The sequence below is a fragment of the Hibiscus syriacus genome, unplaced genomic scaffold (genome assembly GCF_006381635.1).
Source record: "Hibiscus syriacus cultivar Baekdansim isolate YM2019G1 unplaced genomic scaffold, ASM638163v2 tig00111276_pilon, whole genome shotgun sequence".
NCBI lineage: Eukaryota > Viridiplantae > Streptophyta > Magnoliopsida > Malvales > Malvaceae > Hibiscus > Hibiscus syriacus.
Genome location: NW_024063043.1, coordinates 1,699,228 through 1,727,006, shown reverse-complemented (window position 1 = coordinate 1,727,006; position 27,779 = coordinate 1,699,228). Strand labels below are relative to the sequence as shown.

General features: G+C 33.0%; 1 protein-coding gene across 1 annotated transcript; it reads left to right on the top strand.

Moving 5' to 3' along the window:
• The first annotated feature begins 13,303 nt into the window (after positions 1–13,303).
• On the top strand, positions 13,304–14,689 carry LOC120157771 (homeobox-leucine zipper protein ATHB-13-like). Its single transcript, XM_039168801.1, has 3 exons — positions 13,304–13,610; positions 13,696–14,072; positions 14,142–14,689. Exons 1-3 carry the CDS (start codon positions 13,484–13,486, stop codon positions 14,454–14,456), a joined length of 819 nt encoding a protein of 272 aa, XP_039024732.1. The 5' UTR covers positions 13,304–13,483; the 3' UTR covers positions 14,457–14,689.
• Positions 14,690–27,779: the final 13,090 nt, after the last annotated feature.

The following is a 27,779-nucleotide window of genomic DNA, read 5'->3' as shown; positions in this document are numbered from 1 at the left end:
AACCCTTTACTTCAAATGAAATATGGATTTATATTAAATGTTCCTTGAGGTGCAAATGAAAGGTTAGGTTTTATTCAACAGCATGTTAAAGTTTTAAGGACTCATTTAGGTACAAACAAAAGTTTGGAGGCTCATTTAAGTATAAATTAAAGTTCAAAGATTTATTTGAATGAATGAGTTTATATGTTATTTGGCAGCTAAATTTAGTTTCAGGGTTTAAATCAGTACATATGCCTTTCTTTTTTATTCAAATTAATATTTAAACTCAACTTTTGTGACACATTTCTAACTTTGAAGCTCATGTGTACTAGTTTTAACAAGAAAATCTAAATGCTACATTGAACCATAAAACTAAATTTAAGTATCGAATATATTATATCGACCCTACATACAATTGCAAAACTTAAGGGCCCTTTTCAGTATTTTAACCGAATTTAACATTTTGAATAAGATGGATCGATTAGATAGATATGGGTGAAACTATGATGGGTAGGTTTAATTTTGAAAGGCATGCATATGCATTAATGCTAATATGAATAGAAGACACAACAACAAAAACAAAACAAAACTCTATTTCATATAATGGGATAAGAGGGAGGTAGGGTAGTAGGCTGCCCCTAATATCAGGTTGAGAGCAGCTTCCGTGGAAGACCTCCGACAGTAGAAAAATTAAAAGTAAAGATAGAAATGTCATGATGTATAAATAAATAAATAATTAACATCTTCATATACTAATATGAATAGAAGACTTGAACATAAATCTCATCACGTTATCGATATTCAATGGGCAGTAATGGTTTGAGCTAAACCAAACTAAATCTAACCCTGTAAGGCTAGCTATGACCCTGCCAGGGTTCACTACTAATTTATGTTAGCAGGGCAGCAGTTAGGCATGTCAGGGTCCACTATGAAGTACATGAATGAAATTAAGGACATCAACTGTATACATTTATTTGTTGATACAATGCATGTATTAAAGAATTATTGTTAATAATGATTAGATAAAATCATGTTAATTAATGTAAAACTGTGATGAGCGAAAGAAAGATGTTTAGAATAAATAATTGGATGGTTTAGTGAGATGATGTATTAGACTTTTTTAAATGAGATTATACATTTAAATTCTAATTCCGTCAATGAAAAAATTACATTATAATTTATAATGAATTAGAAAAGTGTAATATTCGATGTAAGTTAGTCGATCAATATATCGTTAATAAGAAAATATTTTTTTGGAAAAGAAAGATGTTTAAAAGGAATGATGAAAATGGACCCCAGATGGTACTCAAAATATGAGTACATTATAAGCAAGCTAATAATTGGAACTTAGAGAAGAGTTGATGTTATGATGATCAGTTCTCTCATGATTTGTATCAGTGGATTTAAAAATTTAAGAGTGGGTCTAAAATTTTAATTTACTTTTTTTTTAAAATAATGGGTATGTAATTGTAATTTTTTTTCTTTTTTTCTTAACACATTAAATTAAATTTAATCACATTTCCAAAATAATAACATACACTTAACCTATGAGAGTTTAATGAATCCGCCACTGATTTGTATGCGCTTCAAATTGAAAACATGCTAATGTCCATGCTAATTTCATTGTATACAAAAAAAAAAATTAAATTCATAATTTCCACGGGTTGTTAGGTGAAGTGGAGCCCACTGTGAACATAATAAGTGAAAAATCTGAGGTCACGTGTCATAAAAATTTGTGGGCCGTTGATATAATGCAATGCAATCCTTTTAACACGGTATTTATGTTCAAATTTAAGTAGGAAATAAAACAATGAAGATGTAGAAATTTGCATAGAAGTACACGTTCTCCCCTCAAAAGATTATTTCAAGTATCTAGGGTCTATGATACATAAATATGAGGGGTGTTGATGATGACGTGACATACCATATAAAGGCGGGATGGCTAAAGTGGAGGGCTAATACTGGAGTTTTGTGTGACAAGAAGTGCCTCTAAAACTTAAGGGAAAATTTTATAGAATGGCAATAAGACCAACATTGTTGTATGGATCAGAATGTTGGGCAATCAAGAAGGATCACGTAAGGAGGATGGAGACAGCAAAAATGAGAATGTTTCGATGGGCATGTGGTAGGACTCTGTGGGACATGACACCAAACTCTGCTATTAGGACGTCTTTGGGGGTGGTGCCTGTATCCGAAAAAATGAGGGAGGGAAACTACGGTGGTTTGGGTATGTCCTTAGGCGACAACCGTCGGATACGGTCAGGAGGGTAGAGTTGATTACAATCGACGGTGCCAGAAGGAGAGGACGACCAAGGCGAAGTTGGAAGACTGCTTGAGATCTGATTTAAAGAATTTAGCCCTTACCGAGGACATGACCTCTGATAGGAAAGTATGGAGACTTAAGACCATGGTAGTCGAGTAGTGCGGGTCACAATCATAGGTTATAACATCTATGTCCTCTTTTTAATGTATTTGTAGTAATTTCCATGACTTCTACTTTCTTCACGTTTCTGTCATTGGGATTTATGAAGGCTTAGATCTAGGGTAGCGGAGTAGTGTTGCCTTAGTTTAGGTTTTAACACATTTGACTTTACTCCTTCTCGTAGCTTGCTATCGTTGACTTCTGTGTATCATTCTCTTCATGTTTCCTCTTTTTAAATTTAGTCGGATCTTACGTTTCTGTCTATGTTGCAGAGATTTTTATGCAGAGATTTATTTGCAGGGATTACTTCTCATTATAGACGCGCATAAGAAGACTGCTTATAAAAATAAAAAAAGCGGTCAACTATGTATTTATTTATTTATACATGCATTGCATTTTATCTTTTTTGTAATTTTTATGATTGCCGGAGGTCTTCCACAGAAGCTGCTCTCAACCAGGCGTTGGGGGCAACCTACTACCCTACCTCCCCCTTACCCCATTGTATATGGGAATAAGGTTTCGTTGTTGTTGTTGTTGCTTTTAACACGGTAGTTTCGGCCTAATACCGTAGACAGGCTAATTATGCAGCTCAATACGACATCAGATTTTTTATTTTGAAAATTATGATATTTGTTACATTAATTTGGAACTCGTCACGTTACGATAAAATTTAATAAAAAAATTATATTTTACTAGAACTCGTCATTTTGACTTGATGAATTTAAATAAAAGAATTTATTTGGGCATTGTAGCATTTATCATAAATCTCAAATTAATTTTCGAGAGGACTAATAGATTAATTTTTCCCCGTATGGCTTATTGGGCCAATTTTACCTTATAACACTACTTTGTAAATAAACGAAATCTGACACAAAACAATGGACTTGTTTAAGGTGGACTAGTGACCCAAGCTCGAGGTCCCATTCAAAATTTAAGAGTTGGACTTAGATATTAGGTTTGGAGAAGAGCTTGACAAAAATTGTGTCCAAAATTCAAGGTATTAACTCGGACCAAGGTGTTTCCTATGTTTTTGGTATTTTATATCATATTATTTTATCTTTGTGTATTATGCGATATATTTCATATAAAAGATAAATTTATAATGGTGTATAATATTATAGGGATATCAAGTATAGTTAAATTACTCAATATGCCATATTCTAATGTAGAACTCAGTTTGGAATAAGTTTTGCATATATTGCATTTATGGTGACTTGCTGCATAAAAAGGCATTGTAGAACTTAGCACGTCAAATTCGATTTAAATATTTTGATTTTTTTTATAAAATATTTATGCATGCAATGTGTTATTTGATTGTTCTGCATTTTGATATGTTTTTGACAAGCTTTGTAGCGCATTAAGTTCATTTTCCTGTACGATATTTGACCTTTAATCACTAAACCTAGAAAACCATTCATCAGATCCAGTTGGTGAAACATTTATAATTTTACAATTAGGTCAGTAACATGTATAGAATGACTATCTCGACGATGAAAAATTTTCTATTTGGATTAGAATTTCTTGATATAATTTATAATGATTATTTAAATTAAATAAATCTCAAATGATTTCAATAACTTAAAAATAAGGTTAAAATGTATTCTAAGTTTGTACTTTTGAAGATACTTTGGTAAATATGATAAACTTAATAAGGTGAGGCAATGGATTTATTTAAGGAGAACCAAACTGGAGGTCCAACTCAAACTTTGAGAGTTGAAGTATTAGGTTTGAAGATGAGCTTCACAAAAAAATTGTCCAAAATTCAAGGTACTAACTCGGCCTGTTTTATGTTTTTGATATGTAACCATACTATTTTATATATTTCATATAAAAGATAAATTTATAATATCGTATAATATTATAGGATAAACTATTTCGAAAGTCAATTTTTTTGTTTGTTTTGATTTTAATAAAATTATATTTAATTTATTATGTTTCAATCACTCATGATTCATCAACTTTTGAAAGCTATTTTTTCATCCTCTAGAGAAAATTAAAAACTTCTTCCAAAACCCTTTGTTTCTTTGTTTAAGTGCAACCCAGCCATTAAATACAAATTCTAAACAGACTCTACCAACTTCAACGACCCCTCGAAGCATTTCTACGATGGGTTTGTCAAAAATCTCTCATGCAGACCAATGTTTGCGTTTTTTGTAATAGTGAAAAGTTATGAACCAAATCTATCTTGTTGATTGTTTTCCAAGACTCTGTTGTTTATTTTTTTTTTCAAACCTCATCAAGTTAATAACTTCGAGCATTCCCAGAATGAAATGTTTCCCAGCTGTTTTTGCAAAGTTCAAGCGAAAGGAGGAATTTAAGGCCTTGATTGATGACATTAAAGATAGAAATTTTAAAAATGTTAAAGTCAAATTTATGAACCTTTTGTTATGGTGTTCTACTACTGTGTTTGGGGGGTGCTCAAGAAGTTTTTAGAACATAGGGCTTTATGCTCAAAAGGGTATGGATTTTGAGGTTGTGGAACCTTTTTTTAGGTATGATTGATAAAGGGGTGAATCTAAATTTCACGACTTAATACGATTTTAATAGAACAACTTCTAAGGTTAGAGGAGTTGGCAGGGTTGAGATAAGGCTGATGTAACACTCACAGACTGATACATGTGACCTGATCCGATCCGAGGTGTCACATTAGGGTTACTGGAGCGATCCACAATAAAAATCCAAGAAAAATTAAAATTTTACCAAACTCAATTTAGAATTGTAAAACCACGTCAGAATATTATAAAAATTATTAAGACGTTAAAACAAAATTCAGTAAACAAATCATCGACTCTTATATACAAACAAAATATAACCTACAAGCCCCCTAATTATAATGGTACATACTCTACAAGTAACACCGAAGGAACTCCATTACTGATGTTGACAACTGCACATGCTAAATTCCTTAACCTGAAATGGTGAGTAACAGAGTGAGCTTTGGGAAAGCTCAATAATACAAAACTATCATAAAATGCTATAGGACAAGCAGATAAATGGCAAAAAATAAAAACTTGCTTATTGATCCATGTATATACATGTTATTGTAATGAGTTAAGGTTCCACTAATTTTTCTTAGTATTAGAAAAAGCTTATAGTTCAGAGGAAACGTTCAGAGGAACATATTTAGGAGGTTGAAAACAGGTGTCCAGTGTGTTCCCATAAAACCAGAGTAATGAAATCATAGTTTAAAACATTAGTTTTATTTCATTAATACTTATTTTTAAAAACATAGTAATACCCTCTAACTAAACACTCCATATGCAGTTTCTCAGAACTGCATCCATAAAGACTTACCTTAAGCCCATTGGGTGTAGGAGCCAACCTAAGGGAGCACCTAGGGTCCACAAGAACTTACCATAGGAGCCACCTAAAGGGAGTGCCCTCATGTCCATAAGGACTTACCCTAAGCACAAAGCAAATGAGCCACCATATGGGAGTGTCATAGGGTCCATAAGGTCTTACCATTAGGACTATTGAGCATAGGAGCCCACCCAAGGCTTGTCTTAGGTCTATAAGGATTTACCAGCCTGATCTGGTTGAACCTGCAGAACTCCATAATATATCCCAGATAGTACCCCCAGTATAAAACATATTGAACATCAATATCAAAATCGGAGCCAGATGTATCAAGTATCAGATACTAGAGATAAAAAACCAAAGATCAGAATCCAGAGATCATAAACCATGTTTTTATTTCAAATATCAGAGTCATACTTTTAAAATCAGAGAAAACATTTATGTATATGAAGAACACACTAGAGATTCAAATATCTTCCCGAAGGCACTTGGTAGTTATCAGGAAATGATATACGAAACTTTTGTATATTGATCAGATTTCGGAAACAAGATCCTTATTAGAAGGGTTCGACTATTAGCATATCAAATCAGAGATTTAGAAACTTATACTTCAAAACCATTTATGATTTTGGGTGCATCATAAAGGTATTTAAGAACCTTATGTTAGAATTATTGAGATTCGATATAACATGTATGATTCCAATATTCATGCTATTAGGGGCATTTCAGACATTTTGATTACTAGAGATTCTTAGTAACTTAGTCCAATAAAGGGGAAATGATGATTCAAAAAATTCAAGATTCATGTAGATTTATCATGATATTAGATCAACTTGAACTGAACAAATCTCAACATTGCGATATTTATCAATCATTCAGATCGAGATACTTTACGAACATTTACTTTTTAACGTTGACTGCACTAATTGAACTGATCACCTTCGGAGTCATCGTGAACAAATCTTAAAGAACTGAACTAGTATTTTGATGGTATTTATTATTATTCTATATTGCAGTAATATGCATAGTGACTGACGTGCTTGGTCGTCTCCATAATCCTTTAGGGCTTGTTACAATATTTAATATTTCACTGTATTTTCAGAACTTGTCCACAAACATTTCCTTACTCCATATCATGAGGGCATATGTGTCATTACAGTACTCGAGGTTAATATGGTCATTTTAGGGCTCAAGGGTATTTTAGACAATGTATGGTCCAAGTGCATATTGGTTATTTTAAAACTTGAGGATTATCCAATCATTTAAAATTAACGACGAGTCTTACTTTCAGTAATCTAGTCTTCAGACGATCCTTCAAAACCAAGAATCACATATTTTTCTATACCATAGGTAGAAACTGATTTTTGGGGTTATTCAAACATATTGGGAATTCAAACGGTGATTCCAAGTTTCAAAAAGATCAAAATATGAGCCCTCAAATCATTTTCACTATCACAATCGTCCTTAGTTCCCTTTACACTTTAAGGGTATTTTCGTCATTTCATTCAATTCTATCAGTGGCAATACTTCCAAAAATTAATCTTCAGTGTTTATTTAAGAATCAAAATTCTAGTTCTTTTGCCATAACGGAGGTTAAAATCAGTTATTAGAAGTTTCCTAATCAAACCAAGTATTTAACAAATGCATCTGTAGTTTAATATGGATCAAGAATGTTGTTTCAGGGTTATTTCCCACTTTCAGGGATAATCATGGTCTTTTTACTATAAGGGTTTTTATAATTTTTGTCCTAATATTTTCGGCATTTAACATTTTACGAAAACAACAAGAGTTTATAGATCCTAAGGTTAGTTCATTTATCACTTAATCACCAACCTTGAAATTATTTCTTATTGGTCTTTCAATTTATAAACAATTGATCGAGTCTTGACCAATTTAATATCATTTTTCCATTTCAGTACTAATTTAAGAATATTCATTGTGGTTTACTCGACCAAACATTTAAACCATACATCAATCAATTACCAACATGTACCGTAAAGCATGCATAGGTAGTAGAGTATTACCTCGATTTTCAAGCCACATCAATCGACCAATTAAACTTCATTCGATCGCCTTTGAACTTGAATTCCACGTCCCATAATATCTCAAATACATAGCAAATGAATTTACTTCATAAACGAAACTTAAACTTGAAACTTCATATTGAATCGGAGATAAAACGAAAAAACAACTTACTGGTTTGAATTTGGTGAAACGGACTTCAGATTTGGACTCAGGACGTCAAAAACTTAAAATATGTCTTTTTAGAAAATTTTGACTTTTTAGTCAAAGTCAATGTCAACTCTGAACAGGTTAACGATCAACGTCGCTCGACTTGGTTAACAGTTCGGCTTAACTCACTCGATTTAGCTCAGCTCGATCGGTCTGAATTAGTTTGGACGGTTTGGACATGTCCAAATAGGTTTCTAGAACCTCTCATGCAGAAAATAACCCCCATACACAGGGAACGACATGTGCAACACATGCGGCGATGACAGGGGTTGTTCTAGGCGACTGATTACTCCAAATTTAACCAAACACCAAAATTAATCCATAATTACTCCAAATATCAACTAAAAGTTAAAGAAAAATGATCAATATGGTGATCGGGAACTTACCCACGGGGGTCGAAGGAAAAACACAACGGTAGAGGACACTGCTGGTTGGGTCCTGACTAGAACTAAATGAGGAGCTCGATGATGAGGGCAGTGTGGTGAAACGACAACGAAGATGACTGAAAATAGATAGAATATGAGGCGATAGTGGGTTTTTATCGAAGTTTCAAATGTTGATTCAAGCCAACGATATCGGTTTACGACATGGTAGTATTTAGGTTTTGGTCGTAGGGTGTCGACAAGCGCACTGCTGCAGGCGGTACGCGACACTGTCAGGTGACGATCGAGATCGGAGTTGGGGTTTTCGAACTCTTCTTCTTCATTTTATGATGAACAATTACTGTTTTGGGTGTTTAGTGGTTGAGGCTATGATCATAAGATGATGACGATTCTGATGGTGGTGGTGGTGAACGCCATGGACGACCGGAGCAGACTGAACGACGGTGAAACAATGAGGGAGGGCTGAAGGCTTTTATTTGGGGGTATTTTTCGGGTCTTGCTTGAATCAAAAGGAGAAAACTTTTTTATGATTTAAAATTTGATTTAATAATTGAAAGATATTTTTACCTAACTTATTAGCAACAAATGTCTAGCCTGAATGGCTAAGGCTTAGGCTTAGGCTTAGCCATTGAAGAACATGGGTTCAAGCTTCCAAAACCACACACTTATTTTGTTCCCCTTTTTTATCAGTCAAGGGTCAAAAGAAAATGGGTAAACTAGGTTCTAAGCCCTGAATTAATTGAGAACTTGAAAATTGATATATTATTTCAATAACTCACACTCTAGTCCTCAAATTAAATTACTTTAATCTTATAAATAAACTTCAATATTTTTGGGGTGTTACAGCTGATAAATTTCTTATAAAAATGTTGAATGACGGAAGGATCAAGAGTGTTGGCCCTTGTGAGGATAATAATGATGAGGATGCATAATAGCGTGGAAGAAGGGATTGATATTCATATGGTAATATTGAAATCATGGTCAAATCCAAAAGCTTTGGAAAATTCCTTAATACTAGGGACGGGTATAGGTCGAGTTTTCAGTTAATCCGACCTAACTAAAAAGTATATATCTTCCACCTGACATAGCTCGAGTTTAAGGTGACTTCACTGGAATTAAAACTTGACTCGTCTTTTGAGAAATAAAATCTAAATTCTATCTACTCGACTGAACACAAACATATTTATAAAAAGATCTTAGTTTTATTAGATAAATTAAGGATCTAATTAAAAAAATAATGCAAAAAAGACAGTATTATTACAAGGCTTACCAAAATAAGTGCCCAAACTATACCTAAATTCTCGAAGAGGCGCCTAAACTATTTTTTAACTCATCCCGGTGCCTAACGTTACAAGCATTACCCATTTGGGTGCACGGACCGTCAACAACGTTAATTTTCCCATTAAGTGACATGTTTCATAATCTGGTAATTTTAGAAATTTACTTTTTTAAAAAAAAATAAAAATTTAAAAAAATTGTTTTTGAAAAAACCCTATTTTAAAAAAATCAAGAAAACCTCAAACTCTAAAAATTTCTTATTTTAGTCTCATTTACTCCAACCGTCGGTCATCTATGGCCACCTATTCGCCCGTGACCGGCCACCCATTGTCGCCTACCACCCAATGACCGGTCACAAATCTTACTATTATCTTAAAACCCAAAATTCTAAAATCCCTAAAATCTCAAATACTCAATCCTTCAAATTCGATCGTGATAATTGGTAGTTTCATCGATCTTGACAGTCTATCGTGTGGCCTTTGGTCATGGAAGGAGCGAAAAGGGGTGCGTCGCACGGGAAAGAAAAGTTTTGTTAATAATATTTTTATTTTTTTAAAAAAAAATTAAAATTATAAGGTGGTCATTATAAATTTCCATTAAGTTAAGTGACACGTGTCATAAAACTTAACGGGATTTTATAATGACTATTATAATTGGTGCACCTAAATGGTTAACATTTGTAACATTAGGCATCATGATAAATTGGAGAAAGAATAGTTTAGGATCGGGGCACCTTAAAATTATTTTATGATGTTTTTAAAATATAATAATAAATGTTAAAAAGATAATTGGAGCAATAGCTGATAATGAATGTAAAATCCATTTTTGCCGAGTGGCACAATGATTTAGAGGGCGGAAAAGTAATAAGAGAGAACAGAAAGGGTTGGGCGGCGGTTGGGGGGGGTGGAGAGACATGCAGTTGACGTCCAAACGAAGATTAGCACATGGGACTGCAAGCTGAACCAACTCCCCTCATAACACAAGCAAGAACTTTGGCCATGTGGAAACCAAGTTTCAGCTCTTCTGTTTTATTTATATTTTAGTTAAATTTATACTATTCTCTCTAATTATATTGTAGTTATTAATAGAATATATAAATTAAAAGAAAAAAGGTTGGAGAACATGCATGGATCCACCCTTCAGCTTCCATGTGCATGGAAATTAAGGCAGTGAGAATAATGGCAACAGAAGTAGTCAACGGTATAAAAGGTTAAAAAGAGGGATGAAACAGAAGATTGTAGCAGCTATGGTTGTAGTATTTATTAAAGCGTCTGAAAACCAAACATTTGACGTTTCTTTGGTGATGAGCCTGCCGGAGCAGGGGGGAAAAAGAAACTGTCTGCTAAAGTTGAAAAAGAAAGTTGTTTTCCCAACAAATCATAACTACGTCTAATCAAATAAACGTGTTTATGTATGATTTTATTACACAATCTTAAAGTTTTGCTTTTAGCATGGATTTATGTTGTCCTAATCAGTGTCCCTCAAAAGAGATTTAAACCCTAATGCCAAATAATTAAGTCAAATGGTGAAGTTATAATAATTTAGATTATATATCATATCGTTTGAAATTTTGGTTAACTTTTAAGAAGGAAAAAAACTGGTATGGGAATAAGCGATTGCATCAGATGGGGCATGGTGCTGGAGTGAAAGACAAAACAAGGGGAGCTGGCAACAGGAGTTTTGCTCGGGGTTTTCAAATCGCTATTCTTATCAGATGGAGCCATTTTAGAGTTGCAGAGAGGAAAAGAAAGGACCGAAACTGATGAACGGGTTTGGTCCAGATGCACGATAGGTGTTGGTTGGTTAGGTAGCAACCCCTGAATCTGATCCCGACCCCCCTCTTTGCTCTTGGTCCCCTCCTTCTCCCTCTTTACATGCATATCCAACTCATTTCTCTTTTTCTTTTAACTCAACCATCTAAACACATGACATCTTTCACATACTCCCCCCCCCCTCGCCCAAAGAAACCCTAAACTTTTTAGTCACCCTACATCTTTTTTTATTTTTATAAAACAATCACATTTCTTCATGCAATAGTAGTAGTGTTATTATCTTTTTACTCTTTCAAAAAAACCCACTCCACATTCACACACACACACACATATATTAGGAACCAATCAAGCTTCTTGAAAGTTGCTTCCCATTCTGAAATATTTATTTATGTCTAAAGACAAGTCTCTTTATTGAGAAAACAGTACTATTTGTTACTAAAGTATATGGGAAAAAAAGATAGTACCAGGAAGATGACCCTCAAATTATTGGAATCACTCCATGAAATTGTTTTCAGAGTCATCACATTACCAGGCTTAATTTAGTAAGCAACCATCTTTAGAGGTGGTCAATAAAACTCGACTCGACTCGAAAAAATTAATTTTTTTTAATTTAACTCAAAAAAGATTTTAAATTCGCGAGTCAAATTCTAGAATAACTCAACACTTTTAGTTATTAATGGGTTGAGTTTCTCAACTCTCATAATATATATATATATATTGCATATGAAAGAATATAAAGAATATATATGTATATCGTATATGATTATATAAAATAATTTAAATTAGAATCAAATAGAACCATAACATTATAATTATTTATATTTAAATTAAATTTAAGCAGAAAATCGAACAACTCAATTTAACTCAACTCAAATTTCATAAACTCAACACGAATTAAAAATAAAATTTAAAGTATAAAATAAAACTCACCAATTCAAATAATTCAAAAATATTTAAGTCGACTAAATCAAATATACACCCCTAACCACCCTTCCCCCTTTTCCCTTCCCCCTTTCCCCTTTCCCCTTTACCCTTTCCCCTATGCCTATGTCCTTTTTATTTTTCTCACTTTTGTCCTCAACATGCAAATGGGTTGTGTGTTTCATCATATTATTTAATAAAAAAATTCATGAATTTTCCATTTATTGTCAAATCAATTTTAAAAGGAAAATTGATAGCTTTTCCCTCCCAAATGCCAATAGCTCAAAGTTTAGCTCTAAAAGTAAAAGGGTTAATGCACTAAAGATCCCCAAATTATAACTCAAATTCTAATGTAGTCTCCAAACTTTGAAATCTTTTTATTCAATCTTGAAAGCATTAGTATCAATTAGTCCAATTAGTTTGGGAGTTAAAAGTTAACTTAATCTAACGCGGAACATATTTAAAATAAGAAAATTTTGCACTTCAAACTTTACCTTGAATGATTTGGATATTTTTTTATAGCGTCAATGAAAGAGCTTTTGTACAATGTAATTATATAGATTAGTGATCAAACAAGGATGATATTTTATTATTATTTATAAGTCTTCTCAAGTTTAATTAAACCAATTAGAGATTAGATAATACTTCAACATTATGGTAAGAGTTTTAAAATGATTTAACTTATTGATGCATGCCTTAATTAATTTAATTATAAATAATTATAATTGAATATCAATTATTTGACAATAAATGTTCAAATACGCTCGAATCTGAGATTCTAGGGATAATAACCATCCCTTAAACCATTAAAATCAATTAATTCAAAATTTAAATAATAATTTAGGGACATATTATACAATTAACTCAAAACATACAAAATAAAATTAAAAATCTCTGTTTTGTAACGAAATTAATCCATCTTCATATAAAAAGACAATGAAATAATAGACTCATCATTCATAAGCATCTTTCTCTCTCTTTCTCAGAAATGTATAGAGATAGAAATAATATAAAAGAAAATTATAGTTTCTTTTGTTCATAGAAGCTAAAGGTTGAAGGTGATCAGGTATATAAGCCATCGATTTTCCACAAATCTCAGCATCACCTTCAAATTCAGAAAATTCAAGTTTTCCTTTCTGCCTGATATACATCAGATCTCTAGCTTCCTTTCTTTCATCAAACAGCAAATTTGATGCTCCATGTCTTGTCATGGGATGGCCTTTTTCCCGGAAAATTTCATGCTCCAAGTCCAACCTCCTCACGATCACGAAGATCATCAACGCCCCACGAATTCCATCGATCAACTTCTCCCTCAGGAATTCCATGGTACTACTCCATTTTTCTTCATGCTTTTCATATGATCTTGTTTAATCCGATTCCTGGTTTTGATTTTCTGGGTGCTTTACCATAGGTGTTGCATCGTTTCTGGGGAAGAGATCGATGCCGTTTCCAGGGATAGATGTGTGTGAAGAAGCAAACGGTGAGGATGATTTATCAGATGAGGGTTCACAGGCAGGAGAAAAGAAGAGGAGGCTTAACATGGAGCAGGTGAAGACATTAGAGAAGAACTTCGAGTTAGGCAACAAGCTCGAACCCGAGAGGAAAATGCAGCTGGCTAGAGCTCTTGGACTGCAACCCAGACAGGTTGCTATTTGGTTTCAGAACAGAAAAGCCAGATGGAAAACCAAACAACTGGAGAAAGATTATAATCTCCTTAAGAGACAGTACCAACTGGTCAAAGCCGATAATGATGCACTTCGAGCTCACAACAAAAAACTCCATGCAGAGGTAATCTGTTTATTATGATTAATTTGAGCACTTTGTAAGTTAATTAATGCGGTTGTTGTGTGCAAGTAGATAATGACACTGAAGAGCAGAGACGGAGCAAGTGAATGTGTCAACCTGAGTAAAGAAACCGAAGGCTGTAGCAGCAATCGAAGCGACAACAGCTCTGATCTGAAATTGGATATGTCTGTATCGGCACACGAGAGGCCGTTAACGACACTAGTGTTCCGAGCAGCGTCGTCGAATTCGAGCCACGACGATCATCATAATCAGCCAACTCAAATGGTTAAAGAAGAAAGCCTCATCACCAACATGTTCTGCACCATGGAGGATCACACCGGGTTTTGGCCATGGCTCGACCAACAACAACAACATCATTTCAATTGAAGTTTGTTTTTAGAAATCAAGAGCTGGGTAAGTAAATTGCAGTGCAGATTGGTTTGCAGCAGCTCTAGCAAGGGCCATGAAAGAATATAGAAAGGTGATTCTCTTTAGCTACAGGTTTTTTAATTATTGTTTCTTTTTCTTCTTCTTCTACTTCTTGCTTTGAAATCATCTGTTTTTGTACTGTGGAGTGCATTGAAGAGAGTCCCTTGTAATGATAATTTTCCTTTTTTTCCTCCCTGATTTCATCAGTAATTGATCAGTACTAAAGGGTAAATGCCAAAATATATAATCCCTAGTTGATATCTTAATTTAAAATTTTATATACAAGAAAAAGCAGAGTATCCAACACACGTTCCGAGGGAAGATGACAAGCATGTACATGAAGAGTGGAAGCAAACAAGGGGAGCCGGAAAGGGTCGTTTTCCTGAATATCCACCCCTTTCTTCTTTAATTAATTTACTAAAATTTGAATGAAAACACCAGATTTAAAACGTAAAATCAAGTTCACTTAAAAATGTTAACACGTTAGCTGATAGTTCATGTTTAAAATTTAATAAAATAAAATATCTAAATTAAACATAATATACTTTCTTCTTTAATTAATTTACTAAAATTTGAATGAAAACACCAGATTTAAAACGTAAAATCAAGTTCACTTAAAAATGTTAACACGTTAGCTGATAGTTCATGTTTAAAATTTAATAAAATAAAATATCTAAATTAAACATAATATACTTTCTTAAAAGAAATAGCACTATTAATGGTAAGAATAGCAACTCATTTTTTTAATTGAACTAAGAATTACAATCGGTGATGATTTAAAAGGAGAAAAACGAACTAAAAAAATACGATGAACAATGGGTGTAAGGTTCAAGATCCTCTTTTTCGGTTTTGTTTGTGTGAGTTTGTATGTCCCTAACACTATGCAATAGGATGATTGATGTGAATCTTAGAATTGATGGTCATTGAGGAGTTGGCAAGTGGATAGATCCGATCGTCAAATAATAGATTAAGTTGGTGATAAGATTAACAATGATCATATCAAAGGACTGTAACCAAATACAGAGAACAACGAATCATCTCCGAATGAATTTTAAGATATCTTAAGAGAATTTTTGAAAATCTAAAAAATCTTCGTATAAAAAGAGTGATAATTCAAAGTAATTGTCAGTGGCATCCCAAAGCAATAAGTAGATATTGACATAAATTAATGTGTTGGGCAACCGATTATCTTACTGTCTGGTAGCTAACCTCTGATATTCCTCATTCAATTACAATAAAAGCACCACACATTGATTGTAAAGTAATACATTACGCGAATCTTTAATTAAGACTTGAAACAAATTATACTCAACTAGTCTTTTGGTGTCAACTTAGCCAGCCAAAACAATTTCCTTAATATGACACAAGCAAGTTCGTGATGTAATTATAAATTAAACGCGACGTTTTGTTCATTAGTTTAAGGGGAAAATGATTAGTTATTCAATGATACTTTTTATTACGGGGTCGTGTGAAGAGGTTTGAGATAATCTTCTAACAACAATATGCAGGCTGCAACTACCGACATTTGGTGAGCAGAGTTTTAAAATAGCATTTATATTTGATGATAATAAATTATATAAATGTATGCATGATTAATATATTAAATATAAAACACTAAAAAAAATTAGAAGAAAGTTGCAGTTCTTAAGAAATAAATAGTGGAGATAAAGTTTGTTTAGTGGGCACATGCATGCTATGGTTGGTTTGAATTCTTTTGGGTAAGGAGTTTAATATAGGCTTAAAGTCTCCATTGCCCCTTGATTATATTATTTTTATCAAGTTAACTTTTAAAATATTTTTAAGATATTTTATCCCTTCAACTATAAATCGTTACTCCATTTAACACCATTAAAAATAAAATTCACGAATCAAACAGAACACGCCTCATCACCATTTAATTTTTATTTTTCTTTATCTAAATAAATGAAAATCAAATAATAAAATGAAATAGGTAAACGACAAAAGTTGTCCCTCTCTCTTACCTGTAACACCACCCCTTTTCCCTAACCCAACACCTCTCCTTCCCCTCTCCTTTTCCTTACACGATTCTTTCCTCTTGCTTCTCTCCTTCTCCCTACACCTCTGTTTATAAAATTTATAGAATATCAAAATTACTCTCCTTCCTGTGTTTTTAATTGTGAGAGGAAGAACAAAAGATTGAATTTTCGTGAGATGAATAGTTTGTTTATTGGCACATTTTGGTTAATTGGGTTCCTTTGGTTTTTGATTTTTTGTTTTCATTATGATGATTCAATAGATATCATGAGTTCAGCAGATTGGCTGTTGAATTGTTTCTAATGATTGGTACGGTCGTTGGAAGCGCGGCAATGTTACGGTGGAGGTGGGGGGAGGACAGGTGGGTTGATGAAGAAGGGTATTTTGGGTAGTTTATCTATTTTATTTTATTATTATTACTTATTTATTTAAATAAAGAAAATAAAAATTGAGAGGTAACCTGACATGTTCTTGTTAATCCATGAATTTTATTTTTAATTTTGTTAACGGATTGTGTAAACGAAGTAACAATTTATAGTTGAGGAGTTGTTGTAACCGTTTTTGTCTAGGTACGAATTTTTATTTGGCGGGAAAAATATAATGAATAAATAAATGATTTTGATTAAAAAAATATTTTGAGAATCGCCATTAATATTTTTGGGTTAAGCATGTCAAATACCTAAAAATAATCTTTTAAAATAACTTTTAAGAAAACATAATTTAAAAGATAAATTGATCTGTGTATCATCAAACAATTTTAGTAAAAAAAGATTCGTGGTTGGTTACGTTTAGGGAATGATTAGCACCCTATAACGCCCAAAATTAATACCCATTAATTATAAATTATTTATATTATTGAAAATTTAATAAATCAAAATTATATTTAATTTATAATCCTGTTATTTCAAATTTATTAGTATAATTTTTAAAAATATATTAATATCTATATATTTAATATACATATATATATTTATTAAATTTTTTTCCTTAAAATAAAATAAAATATTTATTTACTTAGAAATATCAGAAAAAGACTTCTAGTTGCTTTAAGATAGCTCATTTCTTGATATTAAAAGATAAATAAATATTAATAAAATATTTATCTAAAAATATTAAAATAAATAAATAAATTAATATGTATAATTTATAAAAGTAGGATATTTATTTATTTAAGAATATCAGAAAAGGACTTCTAGTTGCTTTAAGACAACCCTTTTCTTAATATTAAAATATGATTATTTTTCTTAAAAGTAATTTATATAAAATTAAATTTATAAATAGGATTTTTATTTAAAATAAATAAAATAAAACAAATAAATAAATAATATTTATTATATATATTTATATGACTAAATAATAATAATAATAATTAAATATATTGAAAATAAACATATAAAATTAAAATATGACTAAACAGTGACTAAAATAAATAAAATTAAAGCTATAGTACTAAAATATAAAATGAAAGTATTTAAAATTAGTGATTAAATTATAACATATTAAATTTAAATGGTCTAATTCGTAACATATTATTTAATATTTTAGGGGCTAAACATGCTATTTTACCTTATTATTAATTTAGTGACTAAAATAAACATATATCAAATTTGAATATCAAATTAAAATAAATTAAAACATGCTTTCGGGATTAAAATATTAATTAATAAAATTATAATGACTAAATCTGTTATTTTACCTAAATTATATATATTATGGAAATGGCTAAATTATAAAGAAATAAAATTAAGAGACTAAATTATAATATATAAAAATATGCTTTAAGGATCAAATTACAAAGTTTTAAAATCACAGTGGCTTCGGGAATAGTTAAGTTGTTCGTAAAATTACACAAAGGCCCTCCCTTAAACGACTTCGTTTAAGGGAGGGTATATATACCCTATTATGGCCGGCCTTAAGGCCTTATTTTCATTTCTTCTCTTCTTCTTCTCTCTCTAAGGGAGAGAAAAAAATTTCTCTCTTGTCTCTCTCTATAATTCCTTCATCGGATGGAATCCGGTTGCCGGCCGGCAGCCATCTGCCACCGCCAACTTCGCCGCCGGCCACCGTCACAGGTGGCCGGAAAATACTAAAATTCCTCACCCATTTTTCCTAAAAAGTCTCCTATTTGCGTAGATCTTACAAAAAATACCTTCGATATTTTGTTTATATGGCGAGATTCAGAGGCTCCGGCGACTGTGTAGCTCCTTGGTGGTAAGTCCTTCAATCTCTTCTCTTTCTTTCGATTTTGTATTGTGGATTTATTGTTGGTTATGTGGGTTTTTGGTTGTTTTCTTGCTCTCTGGCTTGCTCTCTGTATCCCTCTTTACAGGTTCGGTCAATGGCTTTATAGCCATCACCGACGCTTGATTCGGACCGATTAATAAGGCTCCCTTCAGTGAGTCACCGAACCTCTAGTGGTGACTCACTGTTGGACGACGTGTGCGTCTGGAATGACTCTTCTGGAAGCCTTCGGTGGGCGTCGTGGCAGCAGGTGAAGCGACGTTGAGGTGGTGGCAGTGAAGACGACGGCCGCGTGGACCTAGGGTATCATAACCCTAGGGTTTCTCGCTGGGACCATCTGGACCGTTGGATATTGTTAGATCCAACGACTGATAGGAGCGACGGTTGGGTGAAGATGCTGAAACCCTAGTTGGGTTTAGGCTTATGTAACTAGGTCGGGTTTTGGGTTTTTGGGTTCTGGTTTAGGCCTGTAATAATAATAATAATAATAATAATAATAATAATAATAATAATAATAATAATAATAATAAAACCAAATGAAAAAAACTAATGTCTTCAGCTGCCCTTCTTTGCTTATTCTTGTGTTAACGAGAATAGGGCAAAGATGAAAAGATAATAAGTTTTTTTTTTCATTTGACTTTACTTGATTAGGATGTAAATGTTAAACAAATTCTTCTCAGTATGAACTTCATCTTCTTCTTTGGGATTAGTTCTTCTCATTATGAACTTTTCCATTGGGATGACAATTTATCTCCTTCTGTGAAATAATCTAGCAAAAAGTTGAACAAATTCTTCTCATTATGAACTTCTTCTCCTTCTTCAGATGAGTTCTTCTTATTATGAACACTTCTGGAAATGTTGATGCTAATCTATCTCCTTCTGTGATATAATCAAGCAAAAGGTTGAACAAATTCTTCTCATTATGAACTTCTTCTTCTTCTTCAGTTAAGTTTTTCTCATTATGAACTTTCTCTGGAAATGTTGATGATGATCTATCTCCTTATGTGATATAATCAAGCAAAAGGTTGAACAAATTCTTCTCATTATGAACTTATTCTTCCTCTTCAGATAAGTTCTTCTCATTATGAACTTTCTCTGGAAATGTTGATGCTGATCTATCTTCTTCTGTGATAGAGTCTAGCAAAAGGTTGAACAAATTCTTCTTATTATGAACTTCTTCTTCATCTTCAGATAAGTTCTTTTCATTATGAACTTTCTCTGGAAATGTTGATGTTGATTTATCTTCTTCTGTGATAGAATTAAGCAAAAGGTTGAACAAATTCTTCTCATTATGAATTTCTTCTTCCTCTTCAGATAAGTTCTTCTCATTATGAACTTTCTCTAGAAATGTTAATGCTGATCTATCTCCTTCTGTGATAGAATCAAGCAAAAGGTTGAACAAGTTCTTCTCATTATGAACTTCTTCTCCTTCTTCAGATGAGTTCTTCTCATTATGAACACTTTTGGAAATGTTGATCCATCGAGTGATGAATTCGAATTTTTGTTGAAATTTTTGAAATTCCTATCAAATATTCAACATGGATAAAATAAATGAAAATGCCCATATTTTTGCAAATGTCTAAATATGATGCATGAATATTAAGTTGATCTTTATTTGATTTCAAAGTGGCAAACTTGATCTTCCTTCACTTAGTCAAAATCATTTCAAGCTGACATTCTCTTTTTGGAAGAAACTCTATATCCTCTTTGCTTCATTTTCATAAAAGTCTTAGAAGAAATATTTCATTCATGAAGTTCTTGCTGCGATCAGAATTATGACCTTGTTGCCCCATTTTATCATGGATAACACCGGCTTTCTTTGTTTGGACTTGTGTAGAAATCCAATAAATATTTCTTCTTTGAAAAGAGAATCTATCATCTTTGAAGAGAGAATCTATCATCTTTGAAGAGAGAATCTATCATCTTTGAAGAATGTATATATCATCTTTGAAGAATGTAGATGTAGATATGCCAAACTTAGTAGAGATAAATTAAGAGAGCAGTATGTTCTGATTTGACTCTTGAAACACATCATAAGGAGAATTTATCCTAATTCCTTTCATGTCTCCACATCTAATCAGATCTCGAACAAAACCATTCAGACCATATTATGTCGAGATGCTTAACAACAACCTATTGTTCAATCTCAGTTGGCTCCACTAGTTTCTTGTTGTTAAAATTTTAGCTCCCCTTCTGTGGAAAGAAATCTTCATCATATCTCACTTCTAACCTTGAATTTGATGAAGACAAACTTTATCTCGGATCAATAAATGAAAACACCATATGATCGCAACATTGGTTCAACACCATAATTATTGGTTCGTAAAACATTTGACAACACATTCATCCTTTCATGTGGCTTCTGCCTAGATTTTCAATGTTCATAAAGCATTTGACAACACATTCATCCTTTCATGTGGTTTCTGATCAGATTTTCAATGTTCGTAAAGCATTTGACAACACATTCATCCTTTCCTATGGTTTCTGATCAGATGCCTCATTAGTGAAGCTCTTTCATAGTATTTGGAGTTTTTGTATGGCTTTACAAGGACACTTAGGAACAAAGATCAGTGGGAATATAAGTGGGACGCTTTGGCTTGCCAGCATCAAATCACCAAAATAATACAACTGTATGATGAACAAAGCAATTATGTATAGTCAGCTCGACTGTCATTGATTCACCATTTTCATTCTTCATACTTTTCTGTTTGATTGGAAATATTTGCTTAAAGTACCCTATTCCTTGCTCAGAATTTCTTTTCTGCTTTTCTGTTTTACTTGCTTCCAAATGACTCTATGATGGTAATAACTTGTTCTCTTTTAAAAAATGATTACAAATATTGATAAGACTTACTTTGGATTCCATGCACTTAAAAGTATTAACATAAAGTGATATCCATAAATCTTTTGCTTATTTCAAAATTATGTTAATCCATTTGCAAGATGTTTATATAAAAGAATATTTTGAATTTCGAAAATAAATTGAATTTCGAAAAGATAAACTTGGAATCTATTAATAAATATATAAAAATATATTCAAAGTCATGGAAAACATAGGAATGATAAAAATTCAAATGACTCAATAAATTATTAGCATAAGGATTTCTAAACTAATCAATTTGATATAATTTAGGGCACTGAGGTAAGCTTATGTCTGGCATCTCAAATGTTGCCTGAATGCTTGTAGATGTAAAGCTTCTCCCAAAATATTAAACTCTTAAGAGGGTTTAATTGTCAGATGCCTAATATCAACATGCATTTGAGCAGCCCTTTCAGGTTTTCAACTCAAATCCTTCATTTGGTTACAAGACGCCCTTTGCGGATTTTCATCTTGACCCTTATTTTCTATTTTCTTATTCTTCTTTTTTCATCTTTTTCTTTTTCTTTCTTTTTTTTTCTTCAAGCATAATATTTCTTGACAGAATCTGAGTTTATTGGATTTCTCATAACTTTTCCATCCATTTCTTCCAAGATCAACGCTCCTCCAGAAAAAGGCATTTTTTACAACATATGACCCTTCCCAATTAGGCATTCCCACGGAAATCTTTATATATAGGCAATATCTTCTTCAGCACTAGATCACCCTCTTGGAATTCTCTTGGATGTACTTTCTTGTCATGAGACTTTATCATCCATTTCTGATACATCTGCACATGGTAAATAGCTTTCAGTCTCTTCTCCTCAATAAGGTTCAATTGATCAAATCGAGCTTGGATCCATTTAGACTCATCCAATTTTACCTCTCTCAAGATTCGAAGTGATGGGATCTCAACTTCAATCTGTAAGACTGCTTCCATCCCATAGACTAAAGAAAAAGGCGTTGCCCCAGTAGATGTTCGCACAATAGTTCGATATGCATATAAAGAAAAAGGTAACTTTTCGTGCTAATCTTTGTAAGTTTCAGTAGTCTTTGTAATGATTCTCTTGATGTTCTTATTTGCTGCTTCAACTGCCCCATTCATCTTTGGGCAATATATCACTGAGTTTCATTCTTGATCTTAAACTGTGCACAAAGTTTAGTCATCATTTTATTGTTCAAGTTCAGAGCATTATCTGTAATAATTCTCTCTGGTAGACCATACCGGCATATTATTTCTTTCTTTATAAATTTGTAAACTGTAGACCTCTTAATAATAGCATATGAAGCAGCTTCAACCCACTTGGTAAAATAGTCAATTGCCACTAGGATGAAACAATGTCCATTTGATGCTTTTGGTGTGATTGCCCCAATGACGTCTATTCCTCACATAGAAAATGGCCAAGGTGTTGTCATTACATGTAAAGGCGATGGAGGTGTACGAATCTTATCCACATATACCTGGCATTTATGACATCTCCTTGCATAATGAATGCAATTTGTATGCATGGTAGCCCAATAATAACCATATCTCATTATTTTTCTAGCTATGGAAAGACCATTTGCATATGTTTCACATATCCCACTATGTATTTCCTCAATGATGCTTCTAGCTTTGCTAGTATTTACACATCTCAATAGCATTTGATCATTGCTTCTTTTATACAAAGTTTCACCATCAAGAAAGTATCCAGTAACCATTCTTATCAATGTTCTTTTATCAATCTCAGATGCATTTTGTGGATAACTTTGATACTTGATATATTGCAAGATATCATAATACCATGGCTTGCCATCTGCTTCTTCTTCTACACTGTAGCAATGTCCAGGAATTTCATATACTTGTATTTTGATCGGCATCATATCAACTTTTTTATTTGCATGAAACATAGTAGCTAATGTAGCCAAAGCATCTGTCATTTGATTTTCCCCTCGAGGGAGATAATTGAAGGTGTCACTTTCAAATTCTTTCAATAATTCGAGGGTAAAATCTCGGTATTCCAGCAATTTGGGATCTTTCGTTTCCCATTCTCCTCGTAATTGATACACCACTAACGATGAATCTCCATATATCTTGAGAAATTTAAATTTTCTTTCTATGGTTGCCTTGAATCCCATGACACAAGCTTCATATTCCACCATGTTATTGGTGCAAAAGAACTTCAATCTGCTTGTAAAAGGATAATAAATATTTTCTGGAGAAATTAACACTTCCCTAATTCCTCGTCCCAAGGCATTGGATGCTCCATCAAAATAAAGCTTCCACGATTCATCATTTGTTCTGACTTCTTCATTCATGGAAATACACAACAAATCTTCATCTGGAAAATTAAAACTCAGAGACTGATAATCATCTAATACACGACTAGCCAGAAAATCATCTATGACACTTCCTTTTATTGCTTTTTGGTTGACATATACGATGTCAAACTCAGATAATAACATATGCAATCTAGCCATTTTGCCTGTCAAAGCTGGTGATTCCATTAAGAACTTTAAAGGATTAAGTCTAGATATCAGCCAACTGGTATGATATAACATGTATTGTCTGAGTCTTCGAGTAGCTCATACCAAGGTACAACATAATTTTTGTATTGGTGGGTATCAAATTTCACAATCAGTAAACTTCTTACTCAGATAATAAATGGCTTTTTCTTTTATTCCAGACTCATCATGTTGTCCCAATACACATCCCATCGAATTTTCAAATACTGTTAAATAGAGAATTAACGGTTTATCAGGCACTGGTGATACTAAAATGAGGGCATTGGATAAATATTTCTTAATAATATCCAAAGTTTCTTGACATTCATCATTCCAGACTTCAGGATTGTTCTTTCGAAGTAACTTGAACACCGAATCACTTTATCAGTTAATTGAGAAATAAATCGAGATATATAATTTAATCTCCCCAAAAAGCCTCAAACTTCTTTTTTGTGTTAGGTGGTGGAAGATCTTGAATTGCTTTTACTTTATCTGGATCAATCTCGATTCCTTTTTGACTGACTACAAATCCCAAAAGCTTCCCTGACGTTACCCCAAAAGTGCATTTAGCGGGGTTAAGCTTTAATTGATACTTTCTCAATCTTTGGAAAAACTTTCTTAAATTTTAAATATTTGCTTCTTTAGTTCGGGACTTGGCAATCATGTCATCCACATATACTTCAATCTCTTTATGCATCATGTCATAGAACAGAGTTACCATTGCTCTCTGATATGTTGCCCCTGCATTTTTCAATCAAAATGACATTACTTTGTAACAGAATGTGCCCCACATGCTTACAAATGATGTTTTTTTCCATGTCCTCATGATTCATTTTTATCTGATTATATCCTGAAAAGCCATCCATGAAGGAAAACCATGCGTGTCCTACAGTATTGTCCACCAATGTGTCTATATGAGGTAATAAAAAGCTATTTTTCGGACTAGCTTTGTTAAGATCTCTGTAATTCACACACATTAGAACTTTCCCATTCTTCTTTGGTACTGGAACTATGTTGGCTACCCATTCTGGATATTTGGATGCCTGTAGAAAACCTGCATTTATCTGCTTCACCACTTCCTCTTTAATCTTCAACAACATTTCTAGCCTCATTCGTCTGAGCTTTTGCTGAACATGTTTATATTCTAGACTGATCGAAAGTTTATGCACCACTATATATGTACTCAAACCAGGCATATATTGATAAGACCAGGCGAAGATATCTTTGAACTCTTTGAAGAGATTTATCAATTCTTGTTTTATCTGGGCTGACAAAGTAGCACCAATTTTCACTTATTTCATTTCTTCATTGGTTCCTAAATTTACAGTCTCAATCTCTTCTTTGTAAGGTAAAATTTGTTTATCTTCTTTTTCTACCAGTCTTAACAATTCGGTAGGAACATCACATTCTACTTCATCCTCACACTCATTGATTTCCTCCAAACATATGGGCCGCTCTAAATTTATCTCATGATTAAATTTAGGAATAATCATGCTATTAACATTATGACACCTACAAATTTAAATCGGACATATTTCTGAAAAGATATAATAAATTTATAAAATAAATAAAAAGAACGAGAAACAATGAATGTAAAAAATGTAAAAAAAAATATAAGGTATAAAGAATGATTGCCATTTGAGAATTTTAAGAAAACTTCTTATATTTGATATTAAGTGAACTTAACATAACTGCCCTTACAAGATAACAAAAACTTTTCATATTCTTGGGCTAAAACATAAAGGGTGGTTCTGAGTATTACTCTGAGTTAACACTAGAAACTACATGGATATCCTCAGCAGTCCAATTGTTGAATGTTTCACCAGGAAGACAAGGGCGAATCCCATCCAAGTATTTGCCAGTCTTGTGGTCATTTGTGATCATGTTGATAAATAATCCTTCCATAGCTTCCTCAGCTATGCTTTTATCTTTTTCCAACTTTTTTTCTTTAAGAGCATCAACCAGTTATTGTTCCACATTAATCATTCCTCCGGATTTGAATATGAACTTCAAATAAGGAAAATACATGTGTTCCCATGGAATTTCTTCTCCTTTCAGTTTTTCCCTTCTATTTTCACCTCTTCTTTTCATCTCTTTGTTCCTTTGTTAAGAGTTGGGCTTAAATCCAAGCCCAAAATGATCTCTTTTTCATCTTCATACTTATAGGAACTGAACTTCCCTGAAGATTCTTTCCGAAACCTTTCCCAATTTTAGCTCATATGCCTAAAGTCTGTCGTACGACCATTTTAGTGCAATCAGACAATCTGGGATGTGGAATTTTGCTTTCCTCAGCAATAAAGGTTGCATTGACAAATTTCAAATCTCGGAAAGAGCACTCGAGAGCATCATCATTTGTTGAAATATACGGAGCATCACTTGTTACAGAAGCAATGATTTTTTCCTCAGCTCCTACACATATCAGTTAACCGTCAACAACGAACTTCAGTTTCTGATGCAACGAATAAGGAATAGCTCCTGTAAAATGAATCCACGGCCTCCCCAATAAACAATTATATATAGGGTGGATATCCATTACCACAAAATCGATATGTACACTACTGGTCTGACCAACAACGGTATTTTCATTTTTCCTAGTACCTCATTTTGAGTGCCATCAAATGCTCGCACTACATTCTGACAATTCTTCATGTGCAATTTATCCACAGGCATCCTTTACAGTGTAACCAATGGCATCAAGTTAAGAGCAGATCAATTATCAATCAGTACTCATGGCAACACATGGCCATGACAATGCGTGGTAATATTCAAAGCTTTCACTGATCCCATTCCACCTTCAGGTATTTCATTATCAGTGAACGTTATGTAATTATCAATGGCTATGTGCCCCACAATCCTGTCAAGCTTGTTGAGAGATATATCATCAGGGATAAATGTTTGATTAAGCATTTTCATCAAGGTATTTCTGTGTACTTCTGAATTCATTAACAGATCAAGAATTGAAATTCGTGCTTGTTGTTTATGTAGCTGCTCAACCACACTATATTCGCTATGTTTCAGAAATTTCAAAAATTCTTGCGCTTGTTTTTCTATTACAGGCTCATTGACTGTTGGTAGGGATTTATCATTAAATACCTTTTGGGTATCACAGTAGCTTTTCCCTTTTCTTTTTATTGTTCTGATGCATTCGATGTCTCAGGAGAGTAACACCTCCCACTTCTTGTAAAGAATCCAACTTCACTTACTGCTTCAGATGTCGAATCCACACCTTATGCTTTCTCTTCTGCGTTTTCCAGAGAAACAAATCCTCCTACCATTGAAACATTAGTAGTATAATTCCAAGGTACCTTGTGGGTATCCTTATATGGAAATGGTAAAGGAGTTGTGATAACTACTTTTGGCTTTGTTGGTGCAGGATTCATAGTAGATGATTTCACAGTGATAATCACAGGGTCACTTGTTCTCCGTCTAGGCTTAGAATCTTCTGATGCGCAAACGTCATCTTCTCTTTTTCCTGGCTCTTCTTCATAGAACTCTATCTCTTTGTCATTCATCAGTTTTTGTACCAATCCCCTAAATTCAGGGCATAGTTGAATTCCATGTCCCTTTCCTTGATGATATTCGTAATAATTTTCACCTTCATTAGGCTTTGGATTAAAATCTTGCTGAATTATACCAGATAAGGAGAGTTGTTGAAATATCCAACCAAATGGAGATTTATTTCAGAAATATCGATTATTTGCTTT

Coding starts and splice junctions, on each gene's coding strand:
- LOC120157771 (XM_039168801.1), top strand. CDS start 13,484: ATGTCTTGTCATGGGATGGCCTTTTTCCCGGAAAATTTCATGCTCCAA. Junction 13,611..13,695: donor TCTCCCTCAGGAATTCCATG/GTACTACTCCAT, acceptor GCTTTACCATAG/GTGTTGCATCGTTTCTGGGG. Junction 14,073..14,141: donor ACAAAAAACTCCATGCAGAG/GTAATCTGTTTA, acceptor GTGTGCAAGTAG/ATAATGACACTGAAGAGCAG.